This window comes from Ceratotherium simum, chromosome 7, assembly GCF_057802395.1.
Source record: "Ceratotherium simum simum isolate JZ-2026a chromosome 7, ASM5780239v1, whole genome shotgun sequence".
Classification (NCBI taxonomy): domain Eukaryota; kingdom Metazoa; phylum Chordata; class Mammalia; order Perissodactyla; family Rhinocerotidae; genus Ceratotherium; species Ceratotherium simum.
The window spans coordinates 1,025,589-1,049,551 of NC_141906.1; the positions used below are offsets into that span (position 1 = coordinate 1,025,589).

Consider the following 23,963-nt stretch of genomic DNA (forward strand, 5'->3'; position numbering starts at 1 on the left):
CCCAGTTCCCAGCCCGCGAGTCCCTGCTCCGCTCCGGGGTAAACTGCAGGACTGGGTCCATGGCCTTTAAACAGGCTGCTGTTTAGAGAGGGGCTCTCCAGGGACAAGGGACTGAGGTGGCCTTGGTTTGCTTTTCATTTGAAGCTGAACTCCTGCCTCTTGAGGGCAGAGGTTACAGGGAAAGGAGAGATGGGGAACCGGACCGGGTGACGAAATGGAAAGCAAACTTTACTAGGAACCCTATTTGCAAAAATCGGAGAGTGCCACTGATTGCGAGAGTCCTACACATCACGAGTTTTGAACCCATTCCCTATCTGGACAACAGCACTGAGGGACTGGAAGCAAGGGCGTGGGCGGGGGGACCCGCAGGGCGCATGAATCTCTTCGCTGAGAGACCCCGTTGGACAATGTTTTTTTCAAAGTATTTTTCCGGGAGAGAGAGGAGAGAGAGACGCTTGCCTCCTAATGTGACTGGAAGAGGACCAAACCCAGAGAGCGCCGTGACACTCGCCATTTGGCAGGAGGCGAGAAGGGCGAGGGCACCGCGGCTCTCCCCAACGAACGTGGCCACAGCCCGGAGGCACCTCCCGGCCGGCTCCCGGCTCTCCTCGTCTTCCGGCACTCTTGGCTCTGCCAGGCTGCCGGGTGAGCTGGAAACTCGCAGGTTGCTGGAGAAAGGAGAGGGAGACAGGCCCCGAGTGGAGAGTGGAGGAGGCACCCCTGGCTGGGCGGCAGGGTGGGCGCCTTTGCCTTTGGTGCTCATTTGACCCGTTTGGTCAGCTCCGCTATCCAGGGAACCCACCTTCCCAGGGCCAGAAAAGAGAGAGCCGTTTGAGGCTCTGCAAAGTGACGCAGGTGTCTGCAGAGACTTTCCTCCTTCAAAGAAAAGCTTGTCTACACCCTTCCCAGCGCGCCAGCACCGCGCCTCCGCTCGGCGGTGGAAAGCGGCGGTTCAGAGGCGTCGCACACTGGGTGGGAGACTCTTGCTTCCGAAGCCGGGAGCCGAACGCACATCCCCGGAGAGCTGGGCGCGTCTTTGCCTCGCCAGAGGCCGCCTCCAGGCCGGAAAGCTGGGGAGGGGCCCAGGCGAATGCCAGGGACCGCTGGGGGTGAGCTGTTGCCCATCTCACACTTAACGCACCAATACGGACCAGGCTCCGGGCACTTGGGCCAGCCGCGGTCCCCCAGCGTGACTCCCTCGGCACAGATCACCTCCCCTACCGAGTGGGATGCCCCGGGCGGCCCCCGCGGGAACAGGCCAAAGAGATGGGGCGGAGGAGCCTGGGGAGAGGAGGGAAAAGGCGAGACAGAAACAGAAGGCGCGAACCCCCGGCTCGGAAGGCAGCAAGTGGGCCTCGGTCTTGTTGGAAGCGCAATTAAAATGGCGACCTGCGAGTTGTCTCAGTTTTGCGCACACCTCCGGCCCTGGCGCGCTGCCCCTCGGCCCAGCCCCCAGCCGGCCGCGTCGCCCCAGAACAGGCACTTGGCAGAGGGCGCGAGGTGCCCCACGAGGTAGAACAGCACCCCACGCTCCTCGAGACCGTCCCAGAGAACAGGAAATCTCGCTCTCCACCCTTCTTAAACTTTGAAAACTCTGCCTCCCAACGGGCTGAGCTCCCCCCAAATACTGGCACACTGGAAGCAGCCAAGTCCTTTTTGTTTCTTGTTGGTGCAGAGGAGTTTCCAAGAGTCTTTCCGCGAGCTCCCACCCCCCCCAATGACGTCAGCGGCATTCACTCTCAGCTCCTCGCCTCTTATGTTTTTTTGTTGTTAAAACTTCTGCGAGGTGAGGTGGGGGTTGGGGGGTGGGAGAAGGAGCTGATTCAAAGAGCCAGTGCCCTGGGGGGAAATAGCAACAAGATTAGGGCTGCTTCTTTCCGAGGCAAAGCTTAAGAAGGTGCTAATCCACTCGGTCACTAATTGAGAGGTTGTAAAAATGATGTTGGCCTCCAGTTCGGACAGAGTCTCTGGGTGTTTTTTCCCTTCTCGCTTATGGACTTGAGTGGACTTGAGTTCAGGCTTCTTTAATACTTGTTTGAGAAGTAAAGAGAAAAAGAACGCGGACTCGCCGGTGTGAACCTGGGCCGGGATCCTGTGAAAGTCCTGGTCCAACGAAATCTCGCCAGGGGGCCGCTGACCCGGCGTCCGGCGCCTCCTCCTCCTCCTCTGGCCTGGGTGTCCCGGGCCGCGGGAAGGGCCGTTCCCAGGCCGAGTAGGTGAGCGGGTGGTGCAACCTCAACCCTGACCCTCTCCCGGAGCTCGGCCCCGGACCCTTGGTGCAGTGTTAGCGGGTCCGGGCCGGAGTCGGGAGGGGAGGCCCACACCAGGCCGGCAGCGTCCTCGTGGTGGGATCCCAGCTCCCAGGATGCGGAGACTTTCATTGATGAGCTCCGACCTCCAGCACTTTTCCTCAGTCAAGAGGAGTCAAGTGTGCCTGGCGGTGGCCTCCTTTCGGCCTCCCTGCCTCAGCTTTTCCAACCCCATTTCCCTTCGCCGGGTCCCGGGTGTGTCCCCGTCCCAGACCTTCCCCTTTCCTTGGTCCACGGCCTGGCCTGCAAGCTCCGGACTTCGCAGGACTGGGCAGCCCTCCCTCCCCTGTCACCTTAACTGCGGGCGCCGAGGGGCGCCTTTGGAGTGAACTGAGGTGTGTCCTAATCGTCGGGCATTCAACAAATGGACTCTGGTGTGTGGTCAGAAGAGAAAAGCCATTTACTTACTTTCCTCCACGGTTTTCTGGCAACAGCCGAAGGGGAGCTGCCTCCGTGGACTGAGCAGACCCAGGAGAGGGACTTGTGGTGCGGAGACACGCTCACCACACACAGATGACCGGTGGCACACACCGACACATCGCGGCGAGGACACACACACACACAATCCCTCCCAGCATTGGTCATCCATCTCCCCCACCGCAGGCCTCCCCCCTCCCCCTCGCGTCCCCTCCTCTCGCGCCCGGAGAAGCGGCCGCACTTAGTCAACAATGGCACGTGGGAGAAGTTGGTGAGTGTTTGGTGAGGACTCTTCAGGGCTTTTCACAAGAACCCTCTGTACACAAAGTAAGTGGCGTGTTTGCTCGGGCCTCTCCAGCCGCGACTGTGCCTCCGCTCCGCTGCGCACCGCGGCTTCCGAAAGAAGCAAGAGCAGAAGAAAGGCTAGGGGGCGGGGGGGGGGCGGTGCGCGGGCCCGGGAGGCCTGCCCGGGGAGGCGGGTTCCCAGGCCGACCGCTCCTCTCCGCCTGGGCTCCGCGGCGGCCTCCGCGGAGGGCAGCCGCCGGGACCCAGCGCTGCGCACGCCCCTTTCTCTTCTTCGCCCCGGCCCAGTGGCCAGGTGGGCTGGGGCGCGGCCCCCAGGCGCTCGGCGTCCGGGACGGGCGGGCAGGGGCAGGGGCGCGAGGGGGAGCGGCGGGGCGGGGCGGTGGCCACGCGGGCCCCAGTCGGCGAGAAAGGCGGCGCGGAGCTGCAGAAACTTGCCCCCTTGGTGAACCGGGGTCCCGCGCCAAGCTCAGGGGGTGAAGGGCGCGACCCCCAGCCCAGCGGCCTTCTCTCGATCCTCGCGTTCGCCGCCCCAGTGCGGGCCGCGCGGCCTCCCCGAGCGCTGGGAGCCCGGAGACGCCGGCGTGCGCCGCCCCAGAGCCGGGCGCGGGGCCCCAGCGCCGGGAGAGGAGCCGGGACCCACCGGCGGGGCGAAAACAAGTGTATTCATATTCAAACAAACGGACCAATTGCACCCGGCGGGGAGACGGCGCGTCCAATCGGTGGGCGCGAGGCCCCGGCGCTGCTTTGCATAAAGCAATATTTTGTGTGGGAGCGAGCGGGGCATTTGCATGTTGCGGAGTGATTAGTGGGTTTGAAAAGCGGACCGCGGCTCGGCCTCATTTCCCGCTCTGGTTCAGGCGCAGGAGGAAGTGTTTTGCTGGAGGATGATGACAGAGGTCAGGCTCCGCTAATGGGCCAGTGAGGAGCGGTGGAGGCGAGGCCGGGCCGGCACACACACATTAGCACACTTGAGCCATCACCAATCAGCATAGGTGTGCTGGCTGCAGCCACTTCCCTCACCCACACTCTTTCTCGATCACACCCCGGCGCTGACAGCCCATTTTATTGTCAATCTCTGTCTCCTTCCAGGGATCTGAGCAGCGCTCGCACACACCAAACCAGCAGCGTCCGCGGAGAAAACTCTCGCCAGCAACTCCTCTAAAGCACCGTCTTTTCCAACCCTGGTGGGCTTCAAGAAGCAACAGCGGCCAGAGAAACCCCAACCGAACCAAACTCTTGACAGGAGCTCTGCCGAGGGAGGATGCCTCATAAAGGTGAGTCCGCTTCTTTCTTCTCGCTCCATTTCCATGGCACTCTCCAGGCAGGTCTCCCCTCCCCCTTCCTTCCTCCCTCTCGCCGGCCCCCTCCCCCTCCTACGCCGAAGAAGTTTCCACGCAGGAGCCCAAACTTTCTGCCTCCAGCGGGAGCCCGCGTCCGAGGGCGGCCGGCGCGGGGCGCGGGGAGGGCGGCTGCACCCGCGCCGGTGCCGCGCGGCTGAGCTCCAGGAGGAGCGGGCTCCGCGCGCAGCCGCCGCCGCTCCAGCCCCGCCGCCAGATGCCCCTGCCGTGGGCGAGGACGCAGAGGCTGCGCGGTGCCCAGACCCGGCCGGCCGCCGAGTACGGCGGCGGCTTTGTCCAGCCGGGGGCCAAGAGAGCGCCGAGAGCGGGCGCCCAGGGAGCACGAGGGGCCGGCTCCGGCCCGCCCGCCCGCGCCTCGGCTTTGTGCGGCGCTCGGCTCGGCGCCGACGAGACCCGGCACTGGGGCGCGCAGGGCCGCCGCGCCCGCCGCCAGCCCGAGCAGAGCCAGCGCGGGACGACCGCCGCCGGAGGCCGAGAGCAGGAGCGCGCGAGCCGGGGAGGCAGCCCCGGGCCAGCCGGCCGCGCTCCGAGGAGCCGGGCCGGGCGGGAGGACTGGCGGCTTCCACCGAGCCCCGGCTCGCCCCGATTCGAGCGTGGAGCGGCGCTCGGAAACTCTGTTCCCCGCTCCCCGACCTTCGCCGTCGCCCTGCGAAAGCGGGGGTCTCCCTGCCCTCCAGCCCCAGCGCTCGGTGGGTATTTTTCCTTGTCTTTCTCCGACAAAGCTGCACACGGTGTTGCCGTTCCAACAAGTTTTGAGGTGGAAAGGTGGATTGCATTTAAAAAAAAAATTCCAAATCCCTTGATTTTTTCTTTGTGAGGCCTTAAAAAAAATCACTATGAAGGCATTGGCTTTCCCCTTCGTCTGATCACATCCTCTCCCAGCTAATTAGTCTGAGTAATTTGAGAGCTTTTCGTTCTAAGACCCCAGGAGGAAAAGTGTCTTTTCAAAGTTCATAAAGTTGTTGCCTCTTTCCTTGTGCAGATTTCTCAGTCTCCCGGCACCATAATAGCCCTGAATTTTAGCAAGTGTAATTGGGGGGAAACGGAGTTGAATTTCAAGTGGAAATGCTTTCTTTTTCGAGTGCTAAAACCCGGCCCTCCAGTCACGAGTGATTTCTAGAAAGTTTAAAAACAAAATGAACGTGGTTTCTTTTTTTCTCATACTCGCCAAAGCCCCCTAAGCCGTTCAGACGTTTAAGTCGAACTTGGGAAGGTTTGAGGAGGGGGCGGGAGCAGAAAATGTAATGAAAAGCTGAGAGCTGGAAAACCAGGCGAGTTGCCGGAGGAGCAGTAACAGTTGCAGCGTTGACGTTCCATTTTTTATAGCCGGTGACCTTTGCGCACGTCTGAAGGCAGTGTGATTAGTTATCTTATTTGGCCCTAGAAAGTAAAACTTTGTCATCTTAATTGCTAATTACTCTTTGGCTGGGGGCCGGGAGAGGCGAAAGTGAGCTCTCGCCTTCACCCCAGCTAAGGAGTTTGGGGATGGATTTTGAGAATTAAGTAATTAAAACAACGGCCTTTGAAAGCTGAGGCTTGTGCTGGGCGTGGGGGAATCACTGGCCCCGTGGCCTAGTGGACCAGGGCCCGGCGCCTCCGAGGTGTCTGGAGACTCCCTGGTTCCCGGCGTAGGTCCTCGCCCCGCCTCGGGCCGTGGGAAGCTCGGCTGAGCTGGGGGTCCAGCCTCTCGGCGCAGGACTGCTTCCGGCGTCGGTGTGCGCTCTTCCCGGGCTGCTGCTGCACTAAGCGTTAGCGATGACTTCAGTAATTAGATGGCTTCTTAGCCGCAAGGGGGTGGGAATGGAGCAGAACCGGAACTTGAAATGCTTCCACCTTCCCAGCTGCTTCGAAAATTTATCGGCTAGGCCTCTCCAGAATCAGCGAGCGAATTTTATTAAACGGCTTCGAGAGTGTGCCGCGCGGTTGGGGGCATTCAGGTGGGGTTGAGTACAGTGTGGGTAACCGAGAGGAGTGCGGGAAGTTCTGCCCCTTCCAGGGGAATCCCGCTCCCCCGCCGGCCTGCGACCCCTTCGCAGTTTGAGCCCCACTTGTGGGGGGGAGGCACATGCTTCACGGAGCTGGGGTTTCTGCCTGTCCCGGGCATGACTGTGGCCGTGGGGGCTGAGACACAGGAGAGGGGCCGTGGGAACCGACACCGAGGGTTGCTCGGAGCCCTCTCCTCTCCAGTATTTACTAGGCCGCACTCGGAAGCTGGGAAAAAGTCCTCCCCTTAAGTTTATTTTTATGGATTTAAGCGGCCTCCCAGCTAGTTAATAAATTAGACCATGAATGGCCTTGAAGAGAAAAAATTCTCTTGGAATTCTTTACTTGCACGCAGGCAAAATTAATAGTCACAATAAGTAAAACAGGAAAAAGAACGAATATTTTAGGTTTTTTTTAATAACAGGGAGAAATGATGCTGTGGCTATTTAATTATTTTACCTTTTTTTTTTTTTTTGGGCATACCTCCTGAATGGGTTTCTATTGTAACTCGCTCTCCCCAATTGAGCTCCCCGCGGTGCCGTTGTATCTTTTTACAGCCCCTAACAACTCACACCAGTAACACAATTACCTCCTGATATTTATAACAAGAAATTACTTTTCTATCCTCCCCCAGAGCCTTCTTCTTAGGAGAAGGCAGGGAGGGGTAGTGGAGGGCAAATCTTGGGGGACCCACGCTGGGTCAGGATTTACAAAGTGAGCCGCATCCCTCTGTCCCTTTGTGAGTTGGTGGGTTGTTGGTGTGTGTGGTTGGAAGCTGTGTTGCTGGTTAGGGAGACTCGGGTTTGCTCTTTGGGTTTGGGGAGAGCTGGAGAATAGAAGCCATTGTTCGCTGTCTGTAGGCTTTGTCGACCACGCTCACCCCCTCCTGTTCATACTTTTTAAAGCAGTGAGGCGAGGTAGACAGCGTGTGTCACAGTACAGTGAAAGGGGAAGATCTAAACACCACAAGAGAAGTTAATCACAATAAGTGAGGTTTGGGGGGAAAAAGTTGGGCTCGCCACTTTCAAAGTCCCAGAAAGGCTGGGAGATGAGTGGAGTGGGGGCCTGACTGGGAGGCTTTGAGAAGGAGAGTGGAAGATAAAGGGATAACCAGAGAGTTGGGTTCTGGGGGCCTTGGGGTACCTGGGTGGTGAAATTCCTTGGGGAGGGAGTATGGCTCTGCAGCCTTCCTGGTCTGCCCCACCTGCACCCTCAGACTCCCTGAAGTTCTGGGTCCCCTTCCCCTCACCTCTGAACCTCAGGTATTAGTCATTGGCCTCCACCCCTCACCCCACTGTTTCTCTCTGTCCTCCCCTTTCCCTGCTTCTTGATATTTTTGCAAAATGGGGTCCCAACTTGTCAGATTCTCCAATTATCCCAAGCCAGGCCAGTGCAGCCACTTCCAAAAGGTGGGGACTTCTGTAGGAGAGGCCACTGGAAATATGGGTGTAACTCTGGGAGTTGGGGTTTCATGGCAGTTTAGGCCCTAGATGCATTTTTTTACTCCTGAGAGTGTGGCTCTAGAGCCCATGGGCCTTTGCTTTTGAGCCACAGTTTGACCAATCTTTCTTTCTGTTTTGTCTTAGGGGGAAGACTTAACTAGGGGTGCGCAGATGCGTGAGACCTTTTATTGTAAGAGTGGACAGACATCCCAGATTTCAGGCAAGTTCTGTGGTGGCTGTTTTGGGGTCCAAAACACGAAAGAATCAGAAGCCTTCTTCACTGTTGTTCAGATAGAAGAAAAAATTCAAAATGGACTCATCATTTCTCCTGATTAAAGGGTTAACTACTAAGAGATTTGGGGGAAACAGATTGGGAATATTGGAATCTTATTTGTAGCCCAAAGGGTAGACTTTGCATGCATTGGAGGGCGGAGCTGGATGACCCTCAGATCACCCCACGAGACTGAGTGGATCATCATTTCCTACAGAAGGGGCATTCTCCTGTCCCGGCTCCAGGGCATCCTCTGTCGGGAGGGAGGCGCACCTGGCGCGGGCCGGGATTGACACCTATACTTTTGCTAACAGAGCCCCAGTTTCGAGCCCCGTGGGACCCCGAGGCCCCCAGCCAGCGCCAGCATGCAGAACAGTAAGTGCCTCTGGTCATTCTCAGACTGCGGGCTGGGGAGCGCGGACCGGTGGGTCAGGGGAGGGCGCAGAGGTTCGCGGTGTCGGTGCTGGCCAGGTCGCCCGCGAGGAAAGAGGCCCGGGGACCTGAGGCGGCTGGGCCCCCTCAGCGCACTGCAACCCGAGAGGGGAGGGCGTTTGCGCGGCTGTTCTCGTCCCTGGAAGAACAGGGGCTGGGCCCTTCAGAGCAGCCCGCTTGAGTTTGCAAAGCTGAGGGAGAGAAACCCCATCCCCCCAAATCCTGTAACTCACACCCCCTCCCCGCCCCTGCCCGGGCTCTGACCCCAGAGAGAGGGGCTGGGCTGAGCAGGGCGGGCGAGGCTTCTCCTGGCTGCGCGAGAAGAAGGAGGCCCCTTTGGGCTCAGCCCGGACTGAACGTCTCCACCGTCCAGGAGAGTGGGGGAAGATCCCCTCCCCCAGTTACTCTCAGGGCAGCTCCTCCCCTCCCCCCCCCAGTCAGGGGCCCAGAAGGAGAGGGGAGCGGGCACCCAGGCCTGCCGTTGGGTGGAGGGGGTAAACTCGCACCATGGGGCTGGAATGGTGCTCTCAGCGCTAGGTAGAGTGGGGGTCGAACCAAGGAGTGGAGGAAGCCCTGCCCTGGTAGCTGCAACTATTGTGGGTCCGGGTCTCTCCGGCCCGCAGTGCGTTTGATTGCCGGGCTCTTCGGCCTCCCATTCTCCTTCTGTCCAGGCCCCTTGGGCCCCCAGCCCACCTTCCTGCTCAGTCCGTGGGGGCTGGCACGTGGCAGGGCTAGTCTGGAGGCCGGGCCTGGGAGCCTGGAGGCCCAGTGAAACTAGGCCCGGGTTGAGGTGCGGAGCCTGGACGCGGTTTAAGGACTGAGCTGTAGCAGGAGTGCCGAAAGGCCTAAGTCATCCAGCAGCCGCCCCTTGCCGAACTGCAGACAAGGAGGGGCCCTGGCGCCCGAGCCATCTGTCCTGGAAGCGCTAGCAGCCCCCTGGTGCTTCCGCGGCCGGTGGGCGAGATGCGCAGGAGAGGGCGCAAAGGCGGCGAGCTTTAAGGCAGGTTAGTTGTGCAGAACGTGCCAGGCCCCGGAGTTTGGCCCGGGAGGCACCCTCCTTGGCGAGGGGAAGGCTTTGCCCACCCCTCCTGGCTGCCGGCTTCTCCCCTGCGGCTCAGGCTCCCCCGCCGCAGGCTCTCGGGGGCCGGCCCGGAGCAGCGCGGAGCGTTTGCTGCTGCGGCCTGGCCGGCCAGCCCCGCGGCGCTCAGGGTCGCGAGCCGGCCTGTGGGGCTTTGTGCCGCTCGCTCCCGGGTGTGCGCGAGGCGCAGAGCATCCAAATTGACACCATATGTTTTCCTATTAGATGCTTCGCGGTCGAATTCTAGGAGCATAATCATCGCCACTGGGCGAGAGCGCCAGCCGTCCCTAGGGAAGGGACACAATGATTGAGGCTTAACCTCTGCAGGGGCGCTTAGAGCCGCGCGTCCTCGCTGCCACTTCGATGCTGGCGAGACGGCCTGGCCCGCGTCTCGGGGAGCCCCCGCCGCGGTCGTGCGGAGGGGCGCGCCCGGTTTTTGCAGGAGGAGGAGGGAAGGCCAGGGTTAGGCGGCCGCGCAGGCCGGGGCGTTCATGGACTGGGAGATGCCCAGGCCGGGCGTGAAGTTGGGGAACGTCTCGGTCTCTCCGGGAAGGCTCCCTCTGCCAGAGGCGGCTCCGGGGCTGGCGCGCGGATGGGTCCTGCTAGGCCGCGGCGGGCAGCGAGGGGACGGGGGATCCGGAAGAAGCGCCGAGCAGGCGTGGCTCTGCTGCCGGAGCGGTGTCCCCGCGTTGTCCCCGCTCCTCGCGCTGGCCCGGCCGGAGCCCAGATCCCCCAACGCTTGTCACTTCTCATCGAATTGAGGCTCCGGCCCCCCCCCCACAGGCCTCCGGCTACACTGAAAACGCGGCTCCCCTCGAAGGGGAGACAAGCGCAGTTCAATCTCGTCTGAGTGATCTACAAATAGGGACGGAAAGGGTCGTTTTATCACGGTCCCGTTTGTCGTGACGATGCAATTTCCCGGAGCGGAGCACTGTCACAAAGTGACAAGGCCGCCACAAGCGCCCCGACTGATCTTTTCAATTAGCCTTCCATGCATGATCCGGAGCGACTTCCGCCTATTTCCAGAAATTAAGCTCAAACTTGACGTGCAGCTAGTTTTATTTTAAAGACAAATGTCAGAGAGGCTCATCATATTTTCCCCCCTCTTCTATATTTGGAGCTTATTTATTGCTAAGAAGCTCAGGCTCCTGGAGTCAATTTATCAGAGGCTCCAAGGAGAGGAGAGGAGAGCAGGGAGCCACATCTTCTCCAGGAAGGCTGCTTTCTGGAGTTGGGGCTGCAGGTTGGAGATTTTTAAAGAAGTGGAATTTGGCAATTGGCTTTATTTGTGCCTGTGGTTCCCGGGGAGGGGGCTACAGAGGGGTGCTACCTCCCTCTCCCTGTTTTGTAAGATTAGACAATGGGGTGAGGTTGTGAGATGAGATGAAGGAGGGATGGGGGACACTGTGGTGTGGTCTTTTCCTTTTCGATTTTTAATTTTTGCTGCTATCTGTCCTTTGCTGTGGGGAGGGCTGAGTTTAGCAGCGGAAGTGAAGCGAGCTGTGGCGGGTGCGGACAGACTCCCAGCTCTCGGCCCCACGGCTGCTGCCGGACTACTTGGTGGTTGGAGCCGATCTGGGGCTCAGACCCTCACCCTGCAGTTGCAGGCGCTGAAACCCAGGTTGGGTTCACTAGCCAAAGAGATGCTATGCTGTTCTGGTTCTTCTCTACTCCTTTCCCATCTCTTCTGTTCTTTTTTTTTAAATCCCAATGGTCGTGCCGTGCCTTTGCCAGAGTTTGGAGTGTGACAACAAACGTTTCTGGACTCTAGCGTGCAAGGGAGCGCGGCAGGGCTGTGGGATTTGCTATCACAGTTCCAACAATGCGGAAACCTTGCAGATTCAGTGTGGGTTCTGGAGACCCTACAGTTTGCCGTGACACTCAGAAGGGATCTTCAGGAGGATATTTTTTGAGCGGATTCTTGGCACCTTGCGGGTTCAGAGGCTGGCTGGGGTGTCTATGAAGAGGGGCAGTGGGCTGGGGGCACTGCTGGGTGACGGTGGTAGTGAGGTGTGTGTGTTCTTGCTCCTTGGCATATGTCTGTATGGTGCTTCTGCAGTCGGGTGGGCCGGAGCACGGCTGTGTGTGAGGTTGGGCTGCCTGGTGCCCTGCATGGCTGTGTGGTCCTGTGGTCATTTGTGATCAAGAGCAGGGACCTGACCTGGGAGGTTGGCACAAGTTGGCAGGGAGCTAAGGATGCATTGTGGTTGTCTTCTCTCCTCCTCCTTCCTCCTCTTCTTCCTCTTCCTTTCTCTTTCCTCTTCTTCCTCTCCTGTCCACTCTGCTCTGCTCTCCTCTCCCTTTCTTCAGGTCACAGCGGAGTGAACCAGCTCGGTGGTGTCTTTGTCAACGGGCGGCCACTGCCGGACTCCACCCGGCAGAAGATCGTAGAGCTAGCTCACAGCGGGGCCCGGCCGTGCGACATTTCCCGAATTCTGCAGGTGATGCTCCCGGCGCCACCCCCTCGCCGCCCCCGCGGCCCTCCACTCTCAACGCCCTCTCTTCATCTCTTACTGTAAACGCTGCCGATTGTGGACCCCCACCCCAGTCGCCACCCCTCTGCCTTCCCTCTTTGCCTCTCCTCCACCATCCTTCCCTTTCTCTTTCAACCTGGGTCAGTCACATAAGATAACTCATCTGCTTAAGAAAAAAAATTGTCTGTGAATATTAAGAAAAGCCAACATCTTTCTCTCTTCATTTGGTGAAAACATTCATTGTGGTAACAGTTTATGAACTATAATAAAATGCGTTATATAAACTGGCATAATTTCATTCCCCTCCCCCTCATCCCATGTTTACCTCAGATTTTGAGATATTTATTTGATTTCTTCATATTGATGAAGATTTATTGATTAAAAAAGACATGCTATTTCCCCTCCTCCCTAACTCACATTACTCAATTGGGCATATTTTTAAAGGAAAAATAAGTAAAAATTCAGTTTATTTTTCCCATTTGCTCATTAAAACATAACACCATTTTAAGCCAGGTGAGCACCAAAAAAATTAATCTGACTTCGTTTTGATGCATCTTCAGGCAATGTTTAAGACAACAGTTTTTTTTAAAAAAAAAAACTTAGATTTTTTAGTTCAAACTGTTTGAAAGTATCATCATATTTGTAGTTTTTAGGGCTACAAATGTAATTTTAAGAAAAAAGCTCTCTACAGTAAGTTCTCGTACCATTGAAGGTATATTTTTGTGTTATAGACCCATGCAGATGCAAAAGTCCAAGTGCTGGACAATCAAAACGTAAGCTTGTCATTGTTTAATGCATACTTAAACAATTTTATTTTTGTCTTGAAATTATTAATAATGTGGTTTTCTGTCCACTTCCCCTATGCAGGTGTCCAACGGATGTGTGAGTAAAATTCTGGGCAGGTATTACGAGACTGGCTCCATCAGACCCAGGGCAATCGGTGGTAGTAAACCGAGAGTAGCGACTCCAGAAGTTGTAAGCAAAATAGCCCAGTATAAGCGGGAGTGCCCGTCCATCTTTGCTTGGGAAATCCGAGACAGATTACTGTCCGAGGGGGTCTGTACCAACGATAACATACCAAGTGTAAGTTCACTGAGAACATTTCCCCTCCCTGCCCTAAGCTCCGTGCTCTCTCCTGTTTTCCATCTCTTTCTTCACCTCCTCCCTGCTGGTGTCTTTCTCTATCTCCTCCCTGCTCCACCTATGTCTCCTGTGTACCTGGGGGTGTTGAGAGGAGCACCTTGACCTTTCTTTGACCTTTGGGAAAATGGGAGTCAAGTGTGGGGAGTTGTTCATCTCATTTGCATGCTGCAAAGTAGAGATCGGAGGCCACCCCCCCAGGAAAGGCACTTGAGTCAAGAAGCAAAATGAAAATGAAAACCAGATTCTAACCTCCTCCATATATGCCTGCCTGAACCTTCCTTCAGGCATTAAACATCCATTTCTGCTCTAATATAAAACAAAATGAAAGAAAGCTGTAAACCAAGTCTAAATCTTTTTGGGGGGGAAATCTTTTAACAAAGAAAGCAACCACGTGAGTTAGGTCACCAGAGACAACTAGCAACGGTAAAGGAAACACGCCCCACCCCCAGTTGTCTACCCAACCCAACTCAGTTTCCATGCCCAAAGTGATGGCTGTCATTCTGTCCACCATGTCTCTGCAAATTCACCCACTGTCCCAGGATGGCTGGGAGTTTTTTAAAGGGTTAAGGGTCGTTCTTTAAGGGCGTGGGCATGCTGAGATGGGGGCTTACAACGGGACCGTGTGTTGAGGAGGCGCCACCATTTGGTTTGATTTTGGTTTGATTTGCAGGTGTCATCAATAAACAGAGTTCTTCGCAACCTGGCTAGCGAAAAGCAACAGATGGGCGCAGACGGCATGTATGATAAACTGAGGATGTTGAACGGGCAGACCGGCACCTGGGGCACCCGCCCGGGTTGGTATCCGGGGACCTCGGTGCCCGGGCAGCCTGCGCAAGGTAAACCAAGCACCTGTCCGCACAAGGCTCCGTGAATGCAGCCCTGCCCGCGCCGTCTCTTCCCCCTGTCCGCTGTCCCGGCTGCTGGGCCCGGGGTGCGGCGCGCTCCGGAGGCTCGGGACGCGCTGGCTGGCGCGGGGAGCAGGTCTGCCGTGCGTTCGCTGGCCGGGCGGCCGAGGCTTGTGTGCGCCAGGAGCAGCGTGAGCGTGACTGGTGCGCGCGTGCAAGAGCGGCAGGCGTGGGCCGCTGCACCTCTGCTGACGACGCGCGGAGTCCGCCTGCGCACGCGAGACCGCGGGCGCCCTGGTCTCCGCGCCCCGCCCCGCCTGCGCAGCGGGGCGCCGACGGGCCGGCGCCGCGAGCGCTCCCCCGAGCTCGGCCGGGGCCGCCGTGGGCCGCGCCCCGCGCGCCCGGCGTGAGGTGCGGCGGTGCGTGGCGCTCGCCCGCGCCGAGGGGCTCACGGGCGGAGAGCGGCCGGGCCGGACCTGCCCGCTGCCCGCTCGGCGCCGACGGCCGCGCGCGCGTCGCAGCAGAACGCGAACCGTCCTACAAAGGATGCTGCGTCGCCCGCTAGAATTTGTTCCGGGAACAACCCTGTCGCCCGTAATTGCTCATTAGAGAGCGTTTTGTTTCTCATTAAGGCGACATGAATGAGCGTCTCGCTGACGGAGACAGCTGTAGGAATGTTCCACAAGAGACCTCTGGACACGACTCGGCACCGAGTGCCAATTAGACGCGTCAGTGCCGGAGCCGCGAACAATCGGGACGGACCCCGGGAGGAGGGGGCGGCGCCCCCGGCCGCGCCCCGAGGCCCCCGGTCCGGCCGTGGGTCCGCGGCTCCGGCCTCGCCGCCCTCGGAGGAAAGACCCGCCCCCACAGGTGGCCCGAGGGTCCACGCCCCTCCCCCCGCCACCCCGGGCCGAGCGTCCGGCCGGAGCCGCAGGCGGGCGGGCTCTGAGGGGCTGGCGGGAGGCAGGACGGCGGCCCCGGGGACCCCCGCACGCCGGGCCTGTGGGGCCCGTGGGCCCGTCCGCTGACCCGCCCCGTCCTTCCTCCAGGACCCACGTCCCGCCCCGTCCCCCTGCCTGTCCGCCCGGACAGCGGCCCTGGAGCACCGGCTCCCGTGCAAGCCCGATGGGTGGGCGCTGAGTCCACCACGGAAACAGGGCGCCAGCCTGACCTCTCGCCACCGGCCTGAGGGGCCGCTCCGCCTCCCTCCTGCCCCGACGGAGCTCTCCTCACCGACGGCGCCTGCGTGCGCGTGTGAACGTGCGTGTGTGAACGTGCGTGTGTGAGGGTGTGAGAATATGTGAATGCGAGAATGCGTACGTGAAAGTGCGTGAGAAGGCGTGTGAAAGTGTGTAAATGTGCATGTGACAATCTGAGTGAATGTGAAAATGTGTGGACGTGCGTGTGAGAAACTGCGTGTGACATCGTGTGTATGTGTGCAAATGTGCCTGTGAGAGTGAGTGGATGTGTGTGAAAATGTGGACTGCGTGTGGGAACGCGCATGTGTAAGTGTGAGAGTGTGAAAATGCGTGTGTGACTGTGAGAAGGAACGTGTGCGTGTGAGGCGCGTGTGAAGCGTGCGCGTGCGGACCGCGCGGGGGGCGGCGGGGCGCCGTGTCGCGTCCTACCCCGAGCGCGGCGGCTCTGACGAGCGGGAGCCAACGTTCCGGAGAGGGCGCGGGCGCCCCTGGAGGGCGGGCGGAGTGCCCCCCGGGCGGGCCGGCCGCCGTCGCTCTGCTCTCCCCGAGCAGCGCCCGCGCCCCTCGGCCCGGTGTCTGAGGCGCTCGCGCCGCGCGGCGGCCCGCGTCAGGGGGACGCCCGTCAGCTCGGCCGCGCGTGCCCGCTCAGGCCCGACCCCTCGGCCGCGGGGCGAGGCCTGCCCGCTGCGTGCCCTCGCGCTGTGGGCCCCCGCGCGCTCTGCTGCGTGGGCCCCCGGGCCGCCCCGGGCCGCCCTCGCCCCCGCCCGCCCGCCCGCCCGCGCCCGGCGGCGGCCCCGCGGACAGTGATTAATGACGGCCGAGCCGGGGTTAACACACTGCCCCGCGGAGTCTGTCGACCGGCCCCGCCGCACAATGCGGCCGCTGCACGCCTGCGGAGGATCCTTTTGTTGTGCGCGTCTTTGTGGCCTCGAAATTCTGCCCACGAAAGTTTGCCGACGCTCCTGCCCGGGAGTTTAATGGTTTCCCTTACGGGCCGGGCTTTGTGCGGCCTGAAAGGGGCCCCGCGCTATTCAAGCGCTGGTGGTCATCTCAATAGATCGCCGAGGGCCCATATGGTGGCCAGAGCCGGCGGATCCGCCTGTTGGAAGGGGGGAGAAGGTGGGGTTTAAAGCGTTTCAGAGGTCCTGAAAAGATCCCACTAGATCCTGTCACCGTTGCGGAGCCTTTGAAGAAGCGGCCTTTGTCTCGGGTTATAAACGATATTCCTGGCGGGCCTTCCCGCTGGCGGCCGCCCCGCGGCCAGGGTCCGGGGGGCCTGTCCCTCGGGGGCTGAGGACCGGCCGGCCATGCCCGGCCCCTTCAGACGGGCTGGGGCCCCTGAGCACGACGGGCACGGGGACAGCAGCCCCGGTGCTCGTCCTGCCCTCCAGGCAGCGGGGAAAACAATCAAACTTTCCCCCGTTGATCATTAATGATAGAAATTACATTAAAAGTGGGGGAAATGCTCTAATTAAAAACGTACCGCTTAAATGATGTGCCAAGGTTTCAGCTGCAGTGTAGCGTATTTAGCTAGTTAGTGAACTCGCTACTATTTCTTTTTTAAAATTACACGTTAAAAATTTAAAAGAATTCTTACTTTTTTCTGGTGCAACACATTACAAAGAATGGACAGTCCTTTTATCTAAATATAAAATTCCATTTTCAGCAATTATAGCCTGTTCTTGGTGATGATATAATTACAGCTGTGCTCGTAATAGGTGTCAAGGCAAAGCACACTCATACAATAGTTGAATAAAACTGCAGAACAATGCGAGCACTTCTAAATTCACAACCTTTAAAATGAAATTGACTGTGCAGAATTCAAATAAAAACTAGATAAATATTTTTTTAAAAGATTACAAGCTTGGTTTGGTTTCTTAATAGCATTTTCTACAAACCTATCAACATCTAATTGATTAGATAGGAATTACGGACTATAGATCAGCTGAGATCTTGAACATCACTCTTCTGTTTTCCCAACACCGCCATAGGTAAATAAATTCCATAGGGAGAGGGAACTGGGAGGCACTGGGGAGTCCAGGTTGCTTATGAGAGATTGTGTTAATTGGAAACTTCAGCTGTTCCGTCATTCAAAGAAATGCCACTCTGTAAGTGTGTATACTGTGCAGTCTCATCTTGATAAAAACAGAAAAAAGGAAATGGTAGTCAGGTCCCGGGTGTCACTAAGGTCTTGTGTTGAAAGAAGGCTGTACTTCGTTACCTTGGGCATGTCTTGGTGAGACTGTCAGAATATACTGCGTTGGGGCTTATGGCTATACCGGGCCCCTTTTGGAGGCTCCGAGTTATTCCGAATTTCTCTTACCGTCCTATTCTTTTTGTTCCAGATGGCTGCCAGCAACAGGAAGGAGGGGGAGAGAATACCAACTCCATCAGTTCCAACGGAGAAGATTCCGATGAGGCCCAAATGCGACTTCAGCTGAAGCGGAAGCTGCAGAGAAATAGAACATCCTTCACCCAAGAGCAGATTGAGGCCCTGGAGAAAGGTGATGGGGGTTTTCAAAGTAGAGAAGCAGTAAATCAAAGTAATGGCACACCTTCAGTACAAAGGGCTAAATTCAGCCAGGGCCCTTTGCACAGAAGGCTGAAAAGGTCTTTTTTTTTTTTTTCCCCTGGGCATCTTTTCAGTGTGTGTGTGTTTTCTTTCTTCTTTTCACGTACCAGTAATTCAAAGACTAGTCTGACTTGTCATACAGAAAAAATGATGATATGGCTAATTCAGGCCACAGAAGCATCCTTGAATGACTGTCATTCCTAAGGAAATTTAACTTGGTTCTGGTGGGATCCTTCTTCCAAGTACAGTCAGTGCTGACAGTAGCAGCATTTCAAAGGGAACTGGCTGGAGGTGATGGAAGTGGGGAGGTGGGGACCAGCTTGATCCAGGGCTGGGTTGACACATTTTGTGTAGTTCTGGCACAACATAGAAAACTCAACTTACTCTTTCAGAGTTTGAGAGAACCCATTATCCAGATGTGTTTGCCCGAGAAAGACTAGCAGCCAAAATAGACCTACCTGAAGCAAGGATACAGGTACCCAGGGACTGTGTGGTCTCCTTCTTTGTGACTCATACCGTCTGCCTTTTCTAGGGACAATGGTGCTTCTAAGGAACGCCGTTTGTCTATACGAATAGTAGCAGGTTCAGTCCCCTGAATACCTTTCTGGGGGAGGAGGGGACAGTGGAAGAGCCAGGGGTGGGGTTGAGCCGGCAGTGGGCACAGGGCTAACCTGTTCCATCTGACTTCCAGGTGTGGTTTTCTAATCGAAGGGCCAAATGGAGAAGAGAAGAGAAGCTGCGGAACCAGAGGAGACAGGCCAGCACCACGCCTAGTCACATTCCCATCAGCAGCAGCTTCAGCACCAGCGTCTACCAGCCAATCCCACAACCCAGCACGCCCGGTAATGTGGGATCTTCATGCCACCACCCTGTGTGTCTGCACCTGTTTGCCCTCGGCCCTGACGCGCCGTGACTGTCTGTCGTGTCCCTCTCCCTGCAGTGTCCTCCTTCACCTCGGGCTCCATGTTGGGCCGAACAGACACGGCCCTCACGAACTCCTACAGCGCCCTGCCGCCCATGCCCAGCTTCACCATGGCGAATAACCTGCCTATGCAAGTAAGTGGGGCCGGCGCCGCCCGCCTGACGGGCGGATGGGGCTTGAGACCTCGCTGCCATGCACGCGCCCCGGGGCCTTTCTCACGGCAGTGGTTGGCCCGACCAGTCACGTCCGTCCGTGATGAAAACAGTCACTCTAGTCTTTTAATTGATTGATGGATTCATGTCCATAAAAACCCAAAAGCCTGATGTTCGGTCAGGTTGATCTGCCTTTTGCTCATAGAGAATGTTGGCTTGATGATGTGGGTGGGAATGGGGCATGTTTCAGGTGCCAGGGAATCTTGTACCAGAAAATGGTCATAGTGCAGGCACGGTATTAGACGGTGAGGGGTTGGTATCCATGAAATTTGGGTTTATATTGGTGTGTTCACCTTAATGAATATGTGATCTGCGTGTGCATTTCGGACAGTATTCAGGGTGTATGTGACACACTAGTGAGGAAGAAAAAGGGGTCAGAAATGGGATTCACGTTTGCACAGCCAGATATACCTAACATAGAGGAAAAGCTAGTTTTCTTTCTACATCTTATGATTAAAAAAGGAGTAGAAGGCGTTTGCTGGAAACCTAGAGTGTCTTTGCCGTGACTCCCGTGGTGAGTCTGGTGCTCCTCCTGCCTGGGAGGCTGGTGCTGTTCCCTCAGTGTGACAACCTGCCCCACTGTGTTCCCTCCAGACGTGCTGGGCCCTGTGCCAGGGCCACCCTCCACAGTGCCTTCGTGTGAGGCGGGCGGCAGGTGCTAGAACTCAGAGTGGATGGATCCTTGATGGGAAGGAAGGCGGTGGGCCTTCTGCAGGGGCTCTCCCAGGACTCCTGCTTGTGCAACAATTAGAGATGCGATGGTGTGAGGGTGGCCTGCAGGAGGCCCGGCTGGAAACAGTTCTGGGGCTACACAGATCGTTTATTCTCCACTGAACATCTTTTGCTGGATTTCTAATCCAAATAACAGCAAAATAAATGTTTCATATTCTTCAGAGTAATATAGGAGCAGCTAGATAAACAACTTCAGAGGGATTATTCACGTTTATTTTTATTGCATCTGGATATTACTGGCCTTAGTGCAATTAATGTAAATTAAGGGATTAACAGCTCATTAGTTGGTGTCGATAAACTGCCTCGGAATTTTCCAGAATTCAGGTTGCCTAGAGGAGGTGATGCTGGGAATTAGAAGCAGATGCTGAAATTCTGGCACAGCCCTCAAGGCCTGCTTGCCTCCTTGAACCTGATGTTAGTAGTTGTCCTCGGACGTTAGTAAGGCCCCCGAGCATCCTGTTCAGTTTTGTGGATTGTAGCAACATCAGGTCTCGGTGAAGATGACACGGTGTGCAAATGGGAAAACATTACAGACCATTAAACAGAGACTGCTCCTCTCTTAGGGTTGTTTCCACATATAGACTAGTGTGGCTCAGTTTATTTCAAATACTGACTTTTAAAAATTACACAACTTATGTAATTCAAAAAATACATACATTCATAAAGCACAAAAAAAAAATAAAAATTATCAATGATTCTACTGTTCAGAGAAAATTACTCTTTGAATTTTGTGGTGGGTGGGGTGCCGGTCTGTCTGTCCATCAGTTCATCCTGTTGACCAAAATCTTCAACCATTTCACAAAGGGTGAGTGTGCTCCTCTGGGCCCTCTCTCAAGTGTCACCGTCTCTGAGAATGTGGGTCTTGGAATGCTCAACATTCCTATAGCCTGCAGAACAGAGCAGTACCGTCATCTCCCTTGTTCCTGACATAATGCTTCTGTTAATTCATCCCACGCTTGCTGCCCTGGCATAGCCCAGGAGCGCTCATAAGGGGTTTTGTCCCAGCTCTATTCTTTATTTAGTTGGGAGAAAGGTTTACCTCCCCACTACCACCTTAGAAGGGAGCAACACAGTTTTATGGATAAGCCCCACTCTGGGTTTTTGGGTCTGTGAGGAAGTTACAGCTAGCTCTCAGGCGGGGACTGGGGATTTACTGACACTTCTGAGGCTCTAACCTGAGATCATTACTGATCTGCCTCCTCTTCTTTCATCCCGTGAGTCCCACCACGAGAGGCTCCCCTGGTCCCTAAACCAAACTTCGCAGAGAGCACCTCCCCTGTTCTCTGCCCCCAGAGCTTGAGATGTGGGGTTTGGGGGCCGCTGGATTCTCAAGTAGATGGCTCTGCAGAAGCAGTGGTGTGTTTTGATGGAAGGCCTCATGCTACAGCTTCTCTAAGATGCCAGCAGAGGTCCAAGACAAAAATGGACAAAAATCCTATTAATTTTATGGATAGTGCCAACTGTCTAGCCAGACAGCTGTCTGAATTTACAGTACCTTATTAGTTTGGCTCGAGGCATCTTCACTCTAGCTTGGCCAATGGAAGGACTGGTTGGAGGCATGATTTTAGGGTTGTCACGTGGAATTCCAGTACTTTCCATGAAGGCGTCTTTAATGATCAGACCTGCTGGCAGAGTTCCGGGGAGGAGGGAGCTGGGGACGTGGCTGTGATGTGTTTCTCCGTGACCACAGGCTGCCTTTCTCCTCTCAGCCCCCGGTCCCCAGCCAGACGTCCTCGTACTCCTGCATGCTGCCCACCAGCCCTTCGGTGAACGGGCGGAGTTACGACGCCTACACCCCACCCCACATGCAGACACACATGAACAGTCAGCCCATGGGCACCTCGGGCACCACGTCCACAGGTGAGCGCCACGCCCACGGGCCGCACAGAGGCCGCCTCTGCGGCTTCTCTTGCCAGGTGATCTCCCTCCATTCAGTTTACCTAAAAAGAACCTCCTGGCCTTGGGGGATGGTGTGTTTAACTCTGTCTTGCTTGCTTCTCTAAGGAAAATTGGTTGAAAAGGGAAATTCAGTCAAGCTAGTTAGTAACTCGACACCATACAGACGAAAAGCAAAGTTGTATTTCCTGAATGTGGTCATAGAGGTTGTATGTGCAGACAAGGCCTGAGACTGCGTTTTCTGAGATACTGTTGGCAAAGCTTGACAGTGAGGCCTGAGCTGTAGGGCGAATGCCCTTGGAAAACTCCTCGCCCACCAGGTGCCTCCGTGCCTCTCACGCGCAGCTGGAGAAGCAGCACCCCGGGTGTCCAGGTCGCTTTATTGCTAAACTTCCAAACATACAAACAACTGGAGGGTTTTTTGTTTTCTTTTGGGTGGGGGACTTGGGATTCAATAGGTATAGGTAAAAATATTCTCTGGTTTCTAAAGGTGCTACTTTTGTTTGTAACACTTGAAATATTTTTTTAAAAATACACTTAAGGGGCCGGCCTCTTTGGTGGCCTGGGGTTCGCAGGTTCGGATCCCGGGTGCAAATGACACACCACTTGTCAAGCCATGCTGTGGCGGCGTCCCATATAAAGTAGAAGATAGGGGCTGGCCCCGTGGCACAAGTGGTTGAATGTGCGCGCTCCACTGTGGCCACCCGGGGTTCGCCGGTTCGGATGCCAGGTGCACACCGACGCACTGCTTGGCAAGCCATGCTGTGTCCCATATAAAGTTCCATATAAAGTGGAGGAAGATGGGCACGGATATTAGCCCAGGGCCAGTCTTCCTCAGCGAAAAAAAAGAGGAAGATTGGCAGATGTTAGCACAGGGCTGATCTTCCTCACAAAAACAATAATAATAATAAAGTAGAGGAAGAGGGGAAACAGATGTTAGCCCAGGGCCAATCTTCCTCAGCAAAAGAGGAGGATTGGCAGCAGATGTTAGCTCAGGGCTGGTCTTCTTCTCTCTCTCTCTCTCTCTCACACACACACACACACACACACACACACACACACACAAATAAATAAATAAATAAAAATAGAGTAGAGGAAGATGGCCACGGATGTTAGCCCAGGGCCAATCTTCCTCAGCAAAAAGAGGAGGATTGGCAACGGATGTTAGCTCAGAGCTGGTCTTCCTCACACACACACAAAATACACCTAAAATGTTAGAAAGCATTAGAGATATTTTTCTTAACCTATAAACTCATACTCCATGCCTGTCTCTTGAAGGGAATATCTACATGGCTGTTTCTTTCATCCACTTCTAGGACTCATTTCCCCTGGTGTGTCAGTTCCAGTTCAAGTTCCTGGAAGTGAACCTGATATGTCGCAATATTGGCCAAGATTACAGTAAAAAAAAAAAAAGAGAGAGAAAGGATATATGTTATTTCCATCAGTGACTGTGGACACGACAGTTGGGCGTTCAGGAAGGAGAGAAAAATGGCTGTTAGAAGCACTTCAGTTCTGCAGTCGTGTCCTTATTGTGACACCGGGGACAGACTCGAAAGAAGGACCTTTGTGTACAGAAGGCACGGTATCAGTTGGAACAAATCTTCATTTTGGTATCCAAACTTTTATTCATTTTGGTGTATGGTTTGTAAATGGGCATTTGTCTGTTATAATGAAAAAAAGAACAACGTAGATTGGATGGATGTTTGATCTGTGTTGGTCATAAAGTTGTTAAAAAAAAAGGAAACCATGACCAACAAGCTTTGCCACGAATTAAGAGTTTTATCAAGATATATTGAATACTTCTACCCATCTGTTCATAGTTTATGGACTGATGTTCCAAGTTTGTATCATTCCTTTGCATATAATTAAACCTGGAACAACATGCACTAGATTTATGTAAGAAATATCTGTTGGTTTTCCAAAGGTTGTTAACAGATGAAGTTTATGTGCAAAAAAGGGTAAGATATAAATTCAAGGAGGAAAAAAGTTGATAGCTAAAAGGTAGAGCGTGTCTTCGATATAATCCAGTTCGTTTTATGTCAAATGTAAGTATTTGTCTTCCCTAGAAATCCTCAGAATGATTTCTATAATAAAGTTAATTTCATTTATATTTGACGAGAATACTCTATAGATGTTTTATACACATTTTCACGCAATCATACGTTTCTTTTTGGCCAGCAAGAGTTCATTGTTCTTAGATATAGTTGTATTACTGTTCACAGGCCAATCACTTTGTGCATCTAGAATTCATTCCTAATCAATTAAAAGTGCTTGCAAGAGTTTTAAACTTAAGTGTTTTGCAGTTGTTCACAACTACATATCAAAGTTAACCATTGTTGATTGTAAAAATCATACCAAAGCCTTTGTACTTC

At 55.4% G+C, this 23,963-nt stretch overlaps 1 protein-coding gene across 1 annotated transcript; it reads left to right on the plus strand.

Annotated features, from left to right (window-relative positions):
* Nucleotides 1-8,403: 8,403 nt before the first annotated feature.
* Nucleotides 8,404-23,126, plus strand: PAX6 (paired box 6). Its single transcript, XM_014783778.2, has 10 exons — nucleotides 8,404-8,461; nucleotides 11,907-12,037; nucleotides 12,938-13,153; nucleotides 13,884-14,049; nucleotides 17,603-17,761; nucleotides 18,222-18,304; nucleotides 18,521-18,671; nucleotides 18,770-18,885; nucleotides 21,405-21,555; nucleotides 22,908-23,126. The coding sequence occupies exons 1-10, from the start codon at nucleotides 8,452-8,454 to the stop codon at nucleotides 22,991-22,993; spliced, it is 1,269 nt and encodes a 422-aa protein (XP_014639264.1). The 5' UTR covers nucleotides 8,404-8,451; the 3' UTR covers nucleotides 22,994-23,126.
* Nucleotides 23,127-23,963: the final 837 nt, after the last annotated feature.

Excerpts from the sequence above, each read along its gene's own strand:
- PAX6 (XM_014783778.2), top strand. Across the intron at positions 14,050-17,602 it reads GCCCGGGCAGCCTGCGCAAG|ATGGCTGCCAGCAACAGGAA; the intron begins GTAAACCAAGCA and ends TTTTTGTTCCAG. Across the intron at positions 18,305-18,520 it reads TACCTGAAGCAAGGATACAG|GTGTGGTTTTCTAATCGAAG; the intron begins GTACCCAGGGAC and ends TCTGACTTCCAG.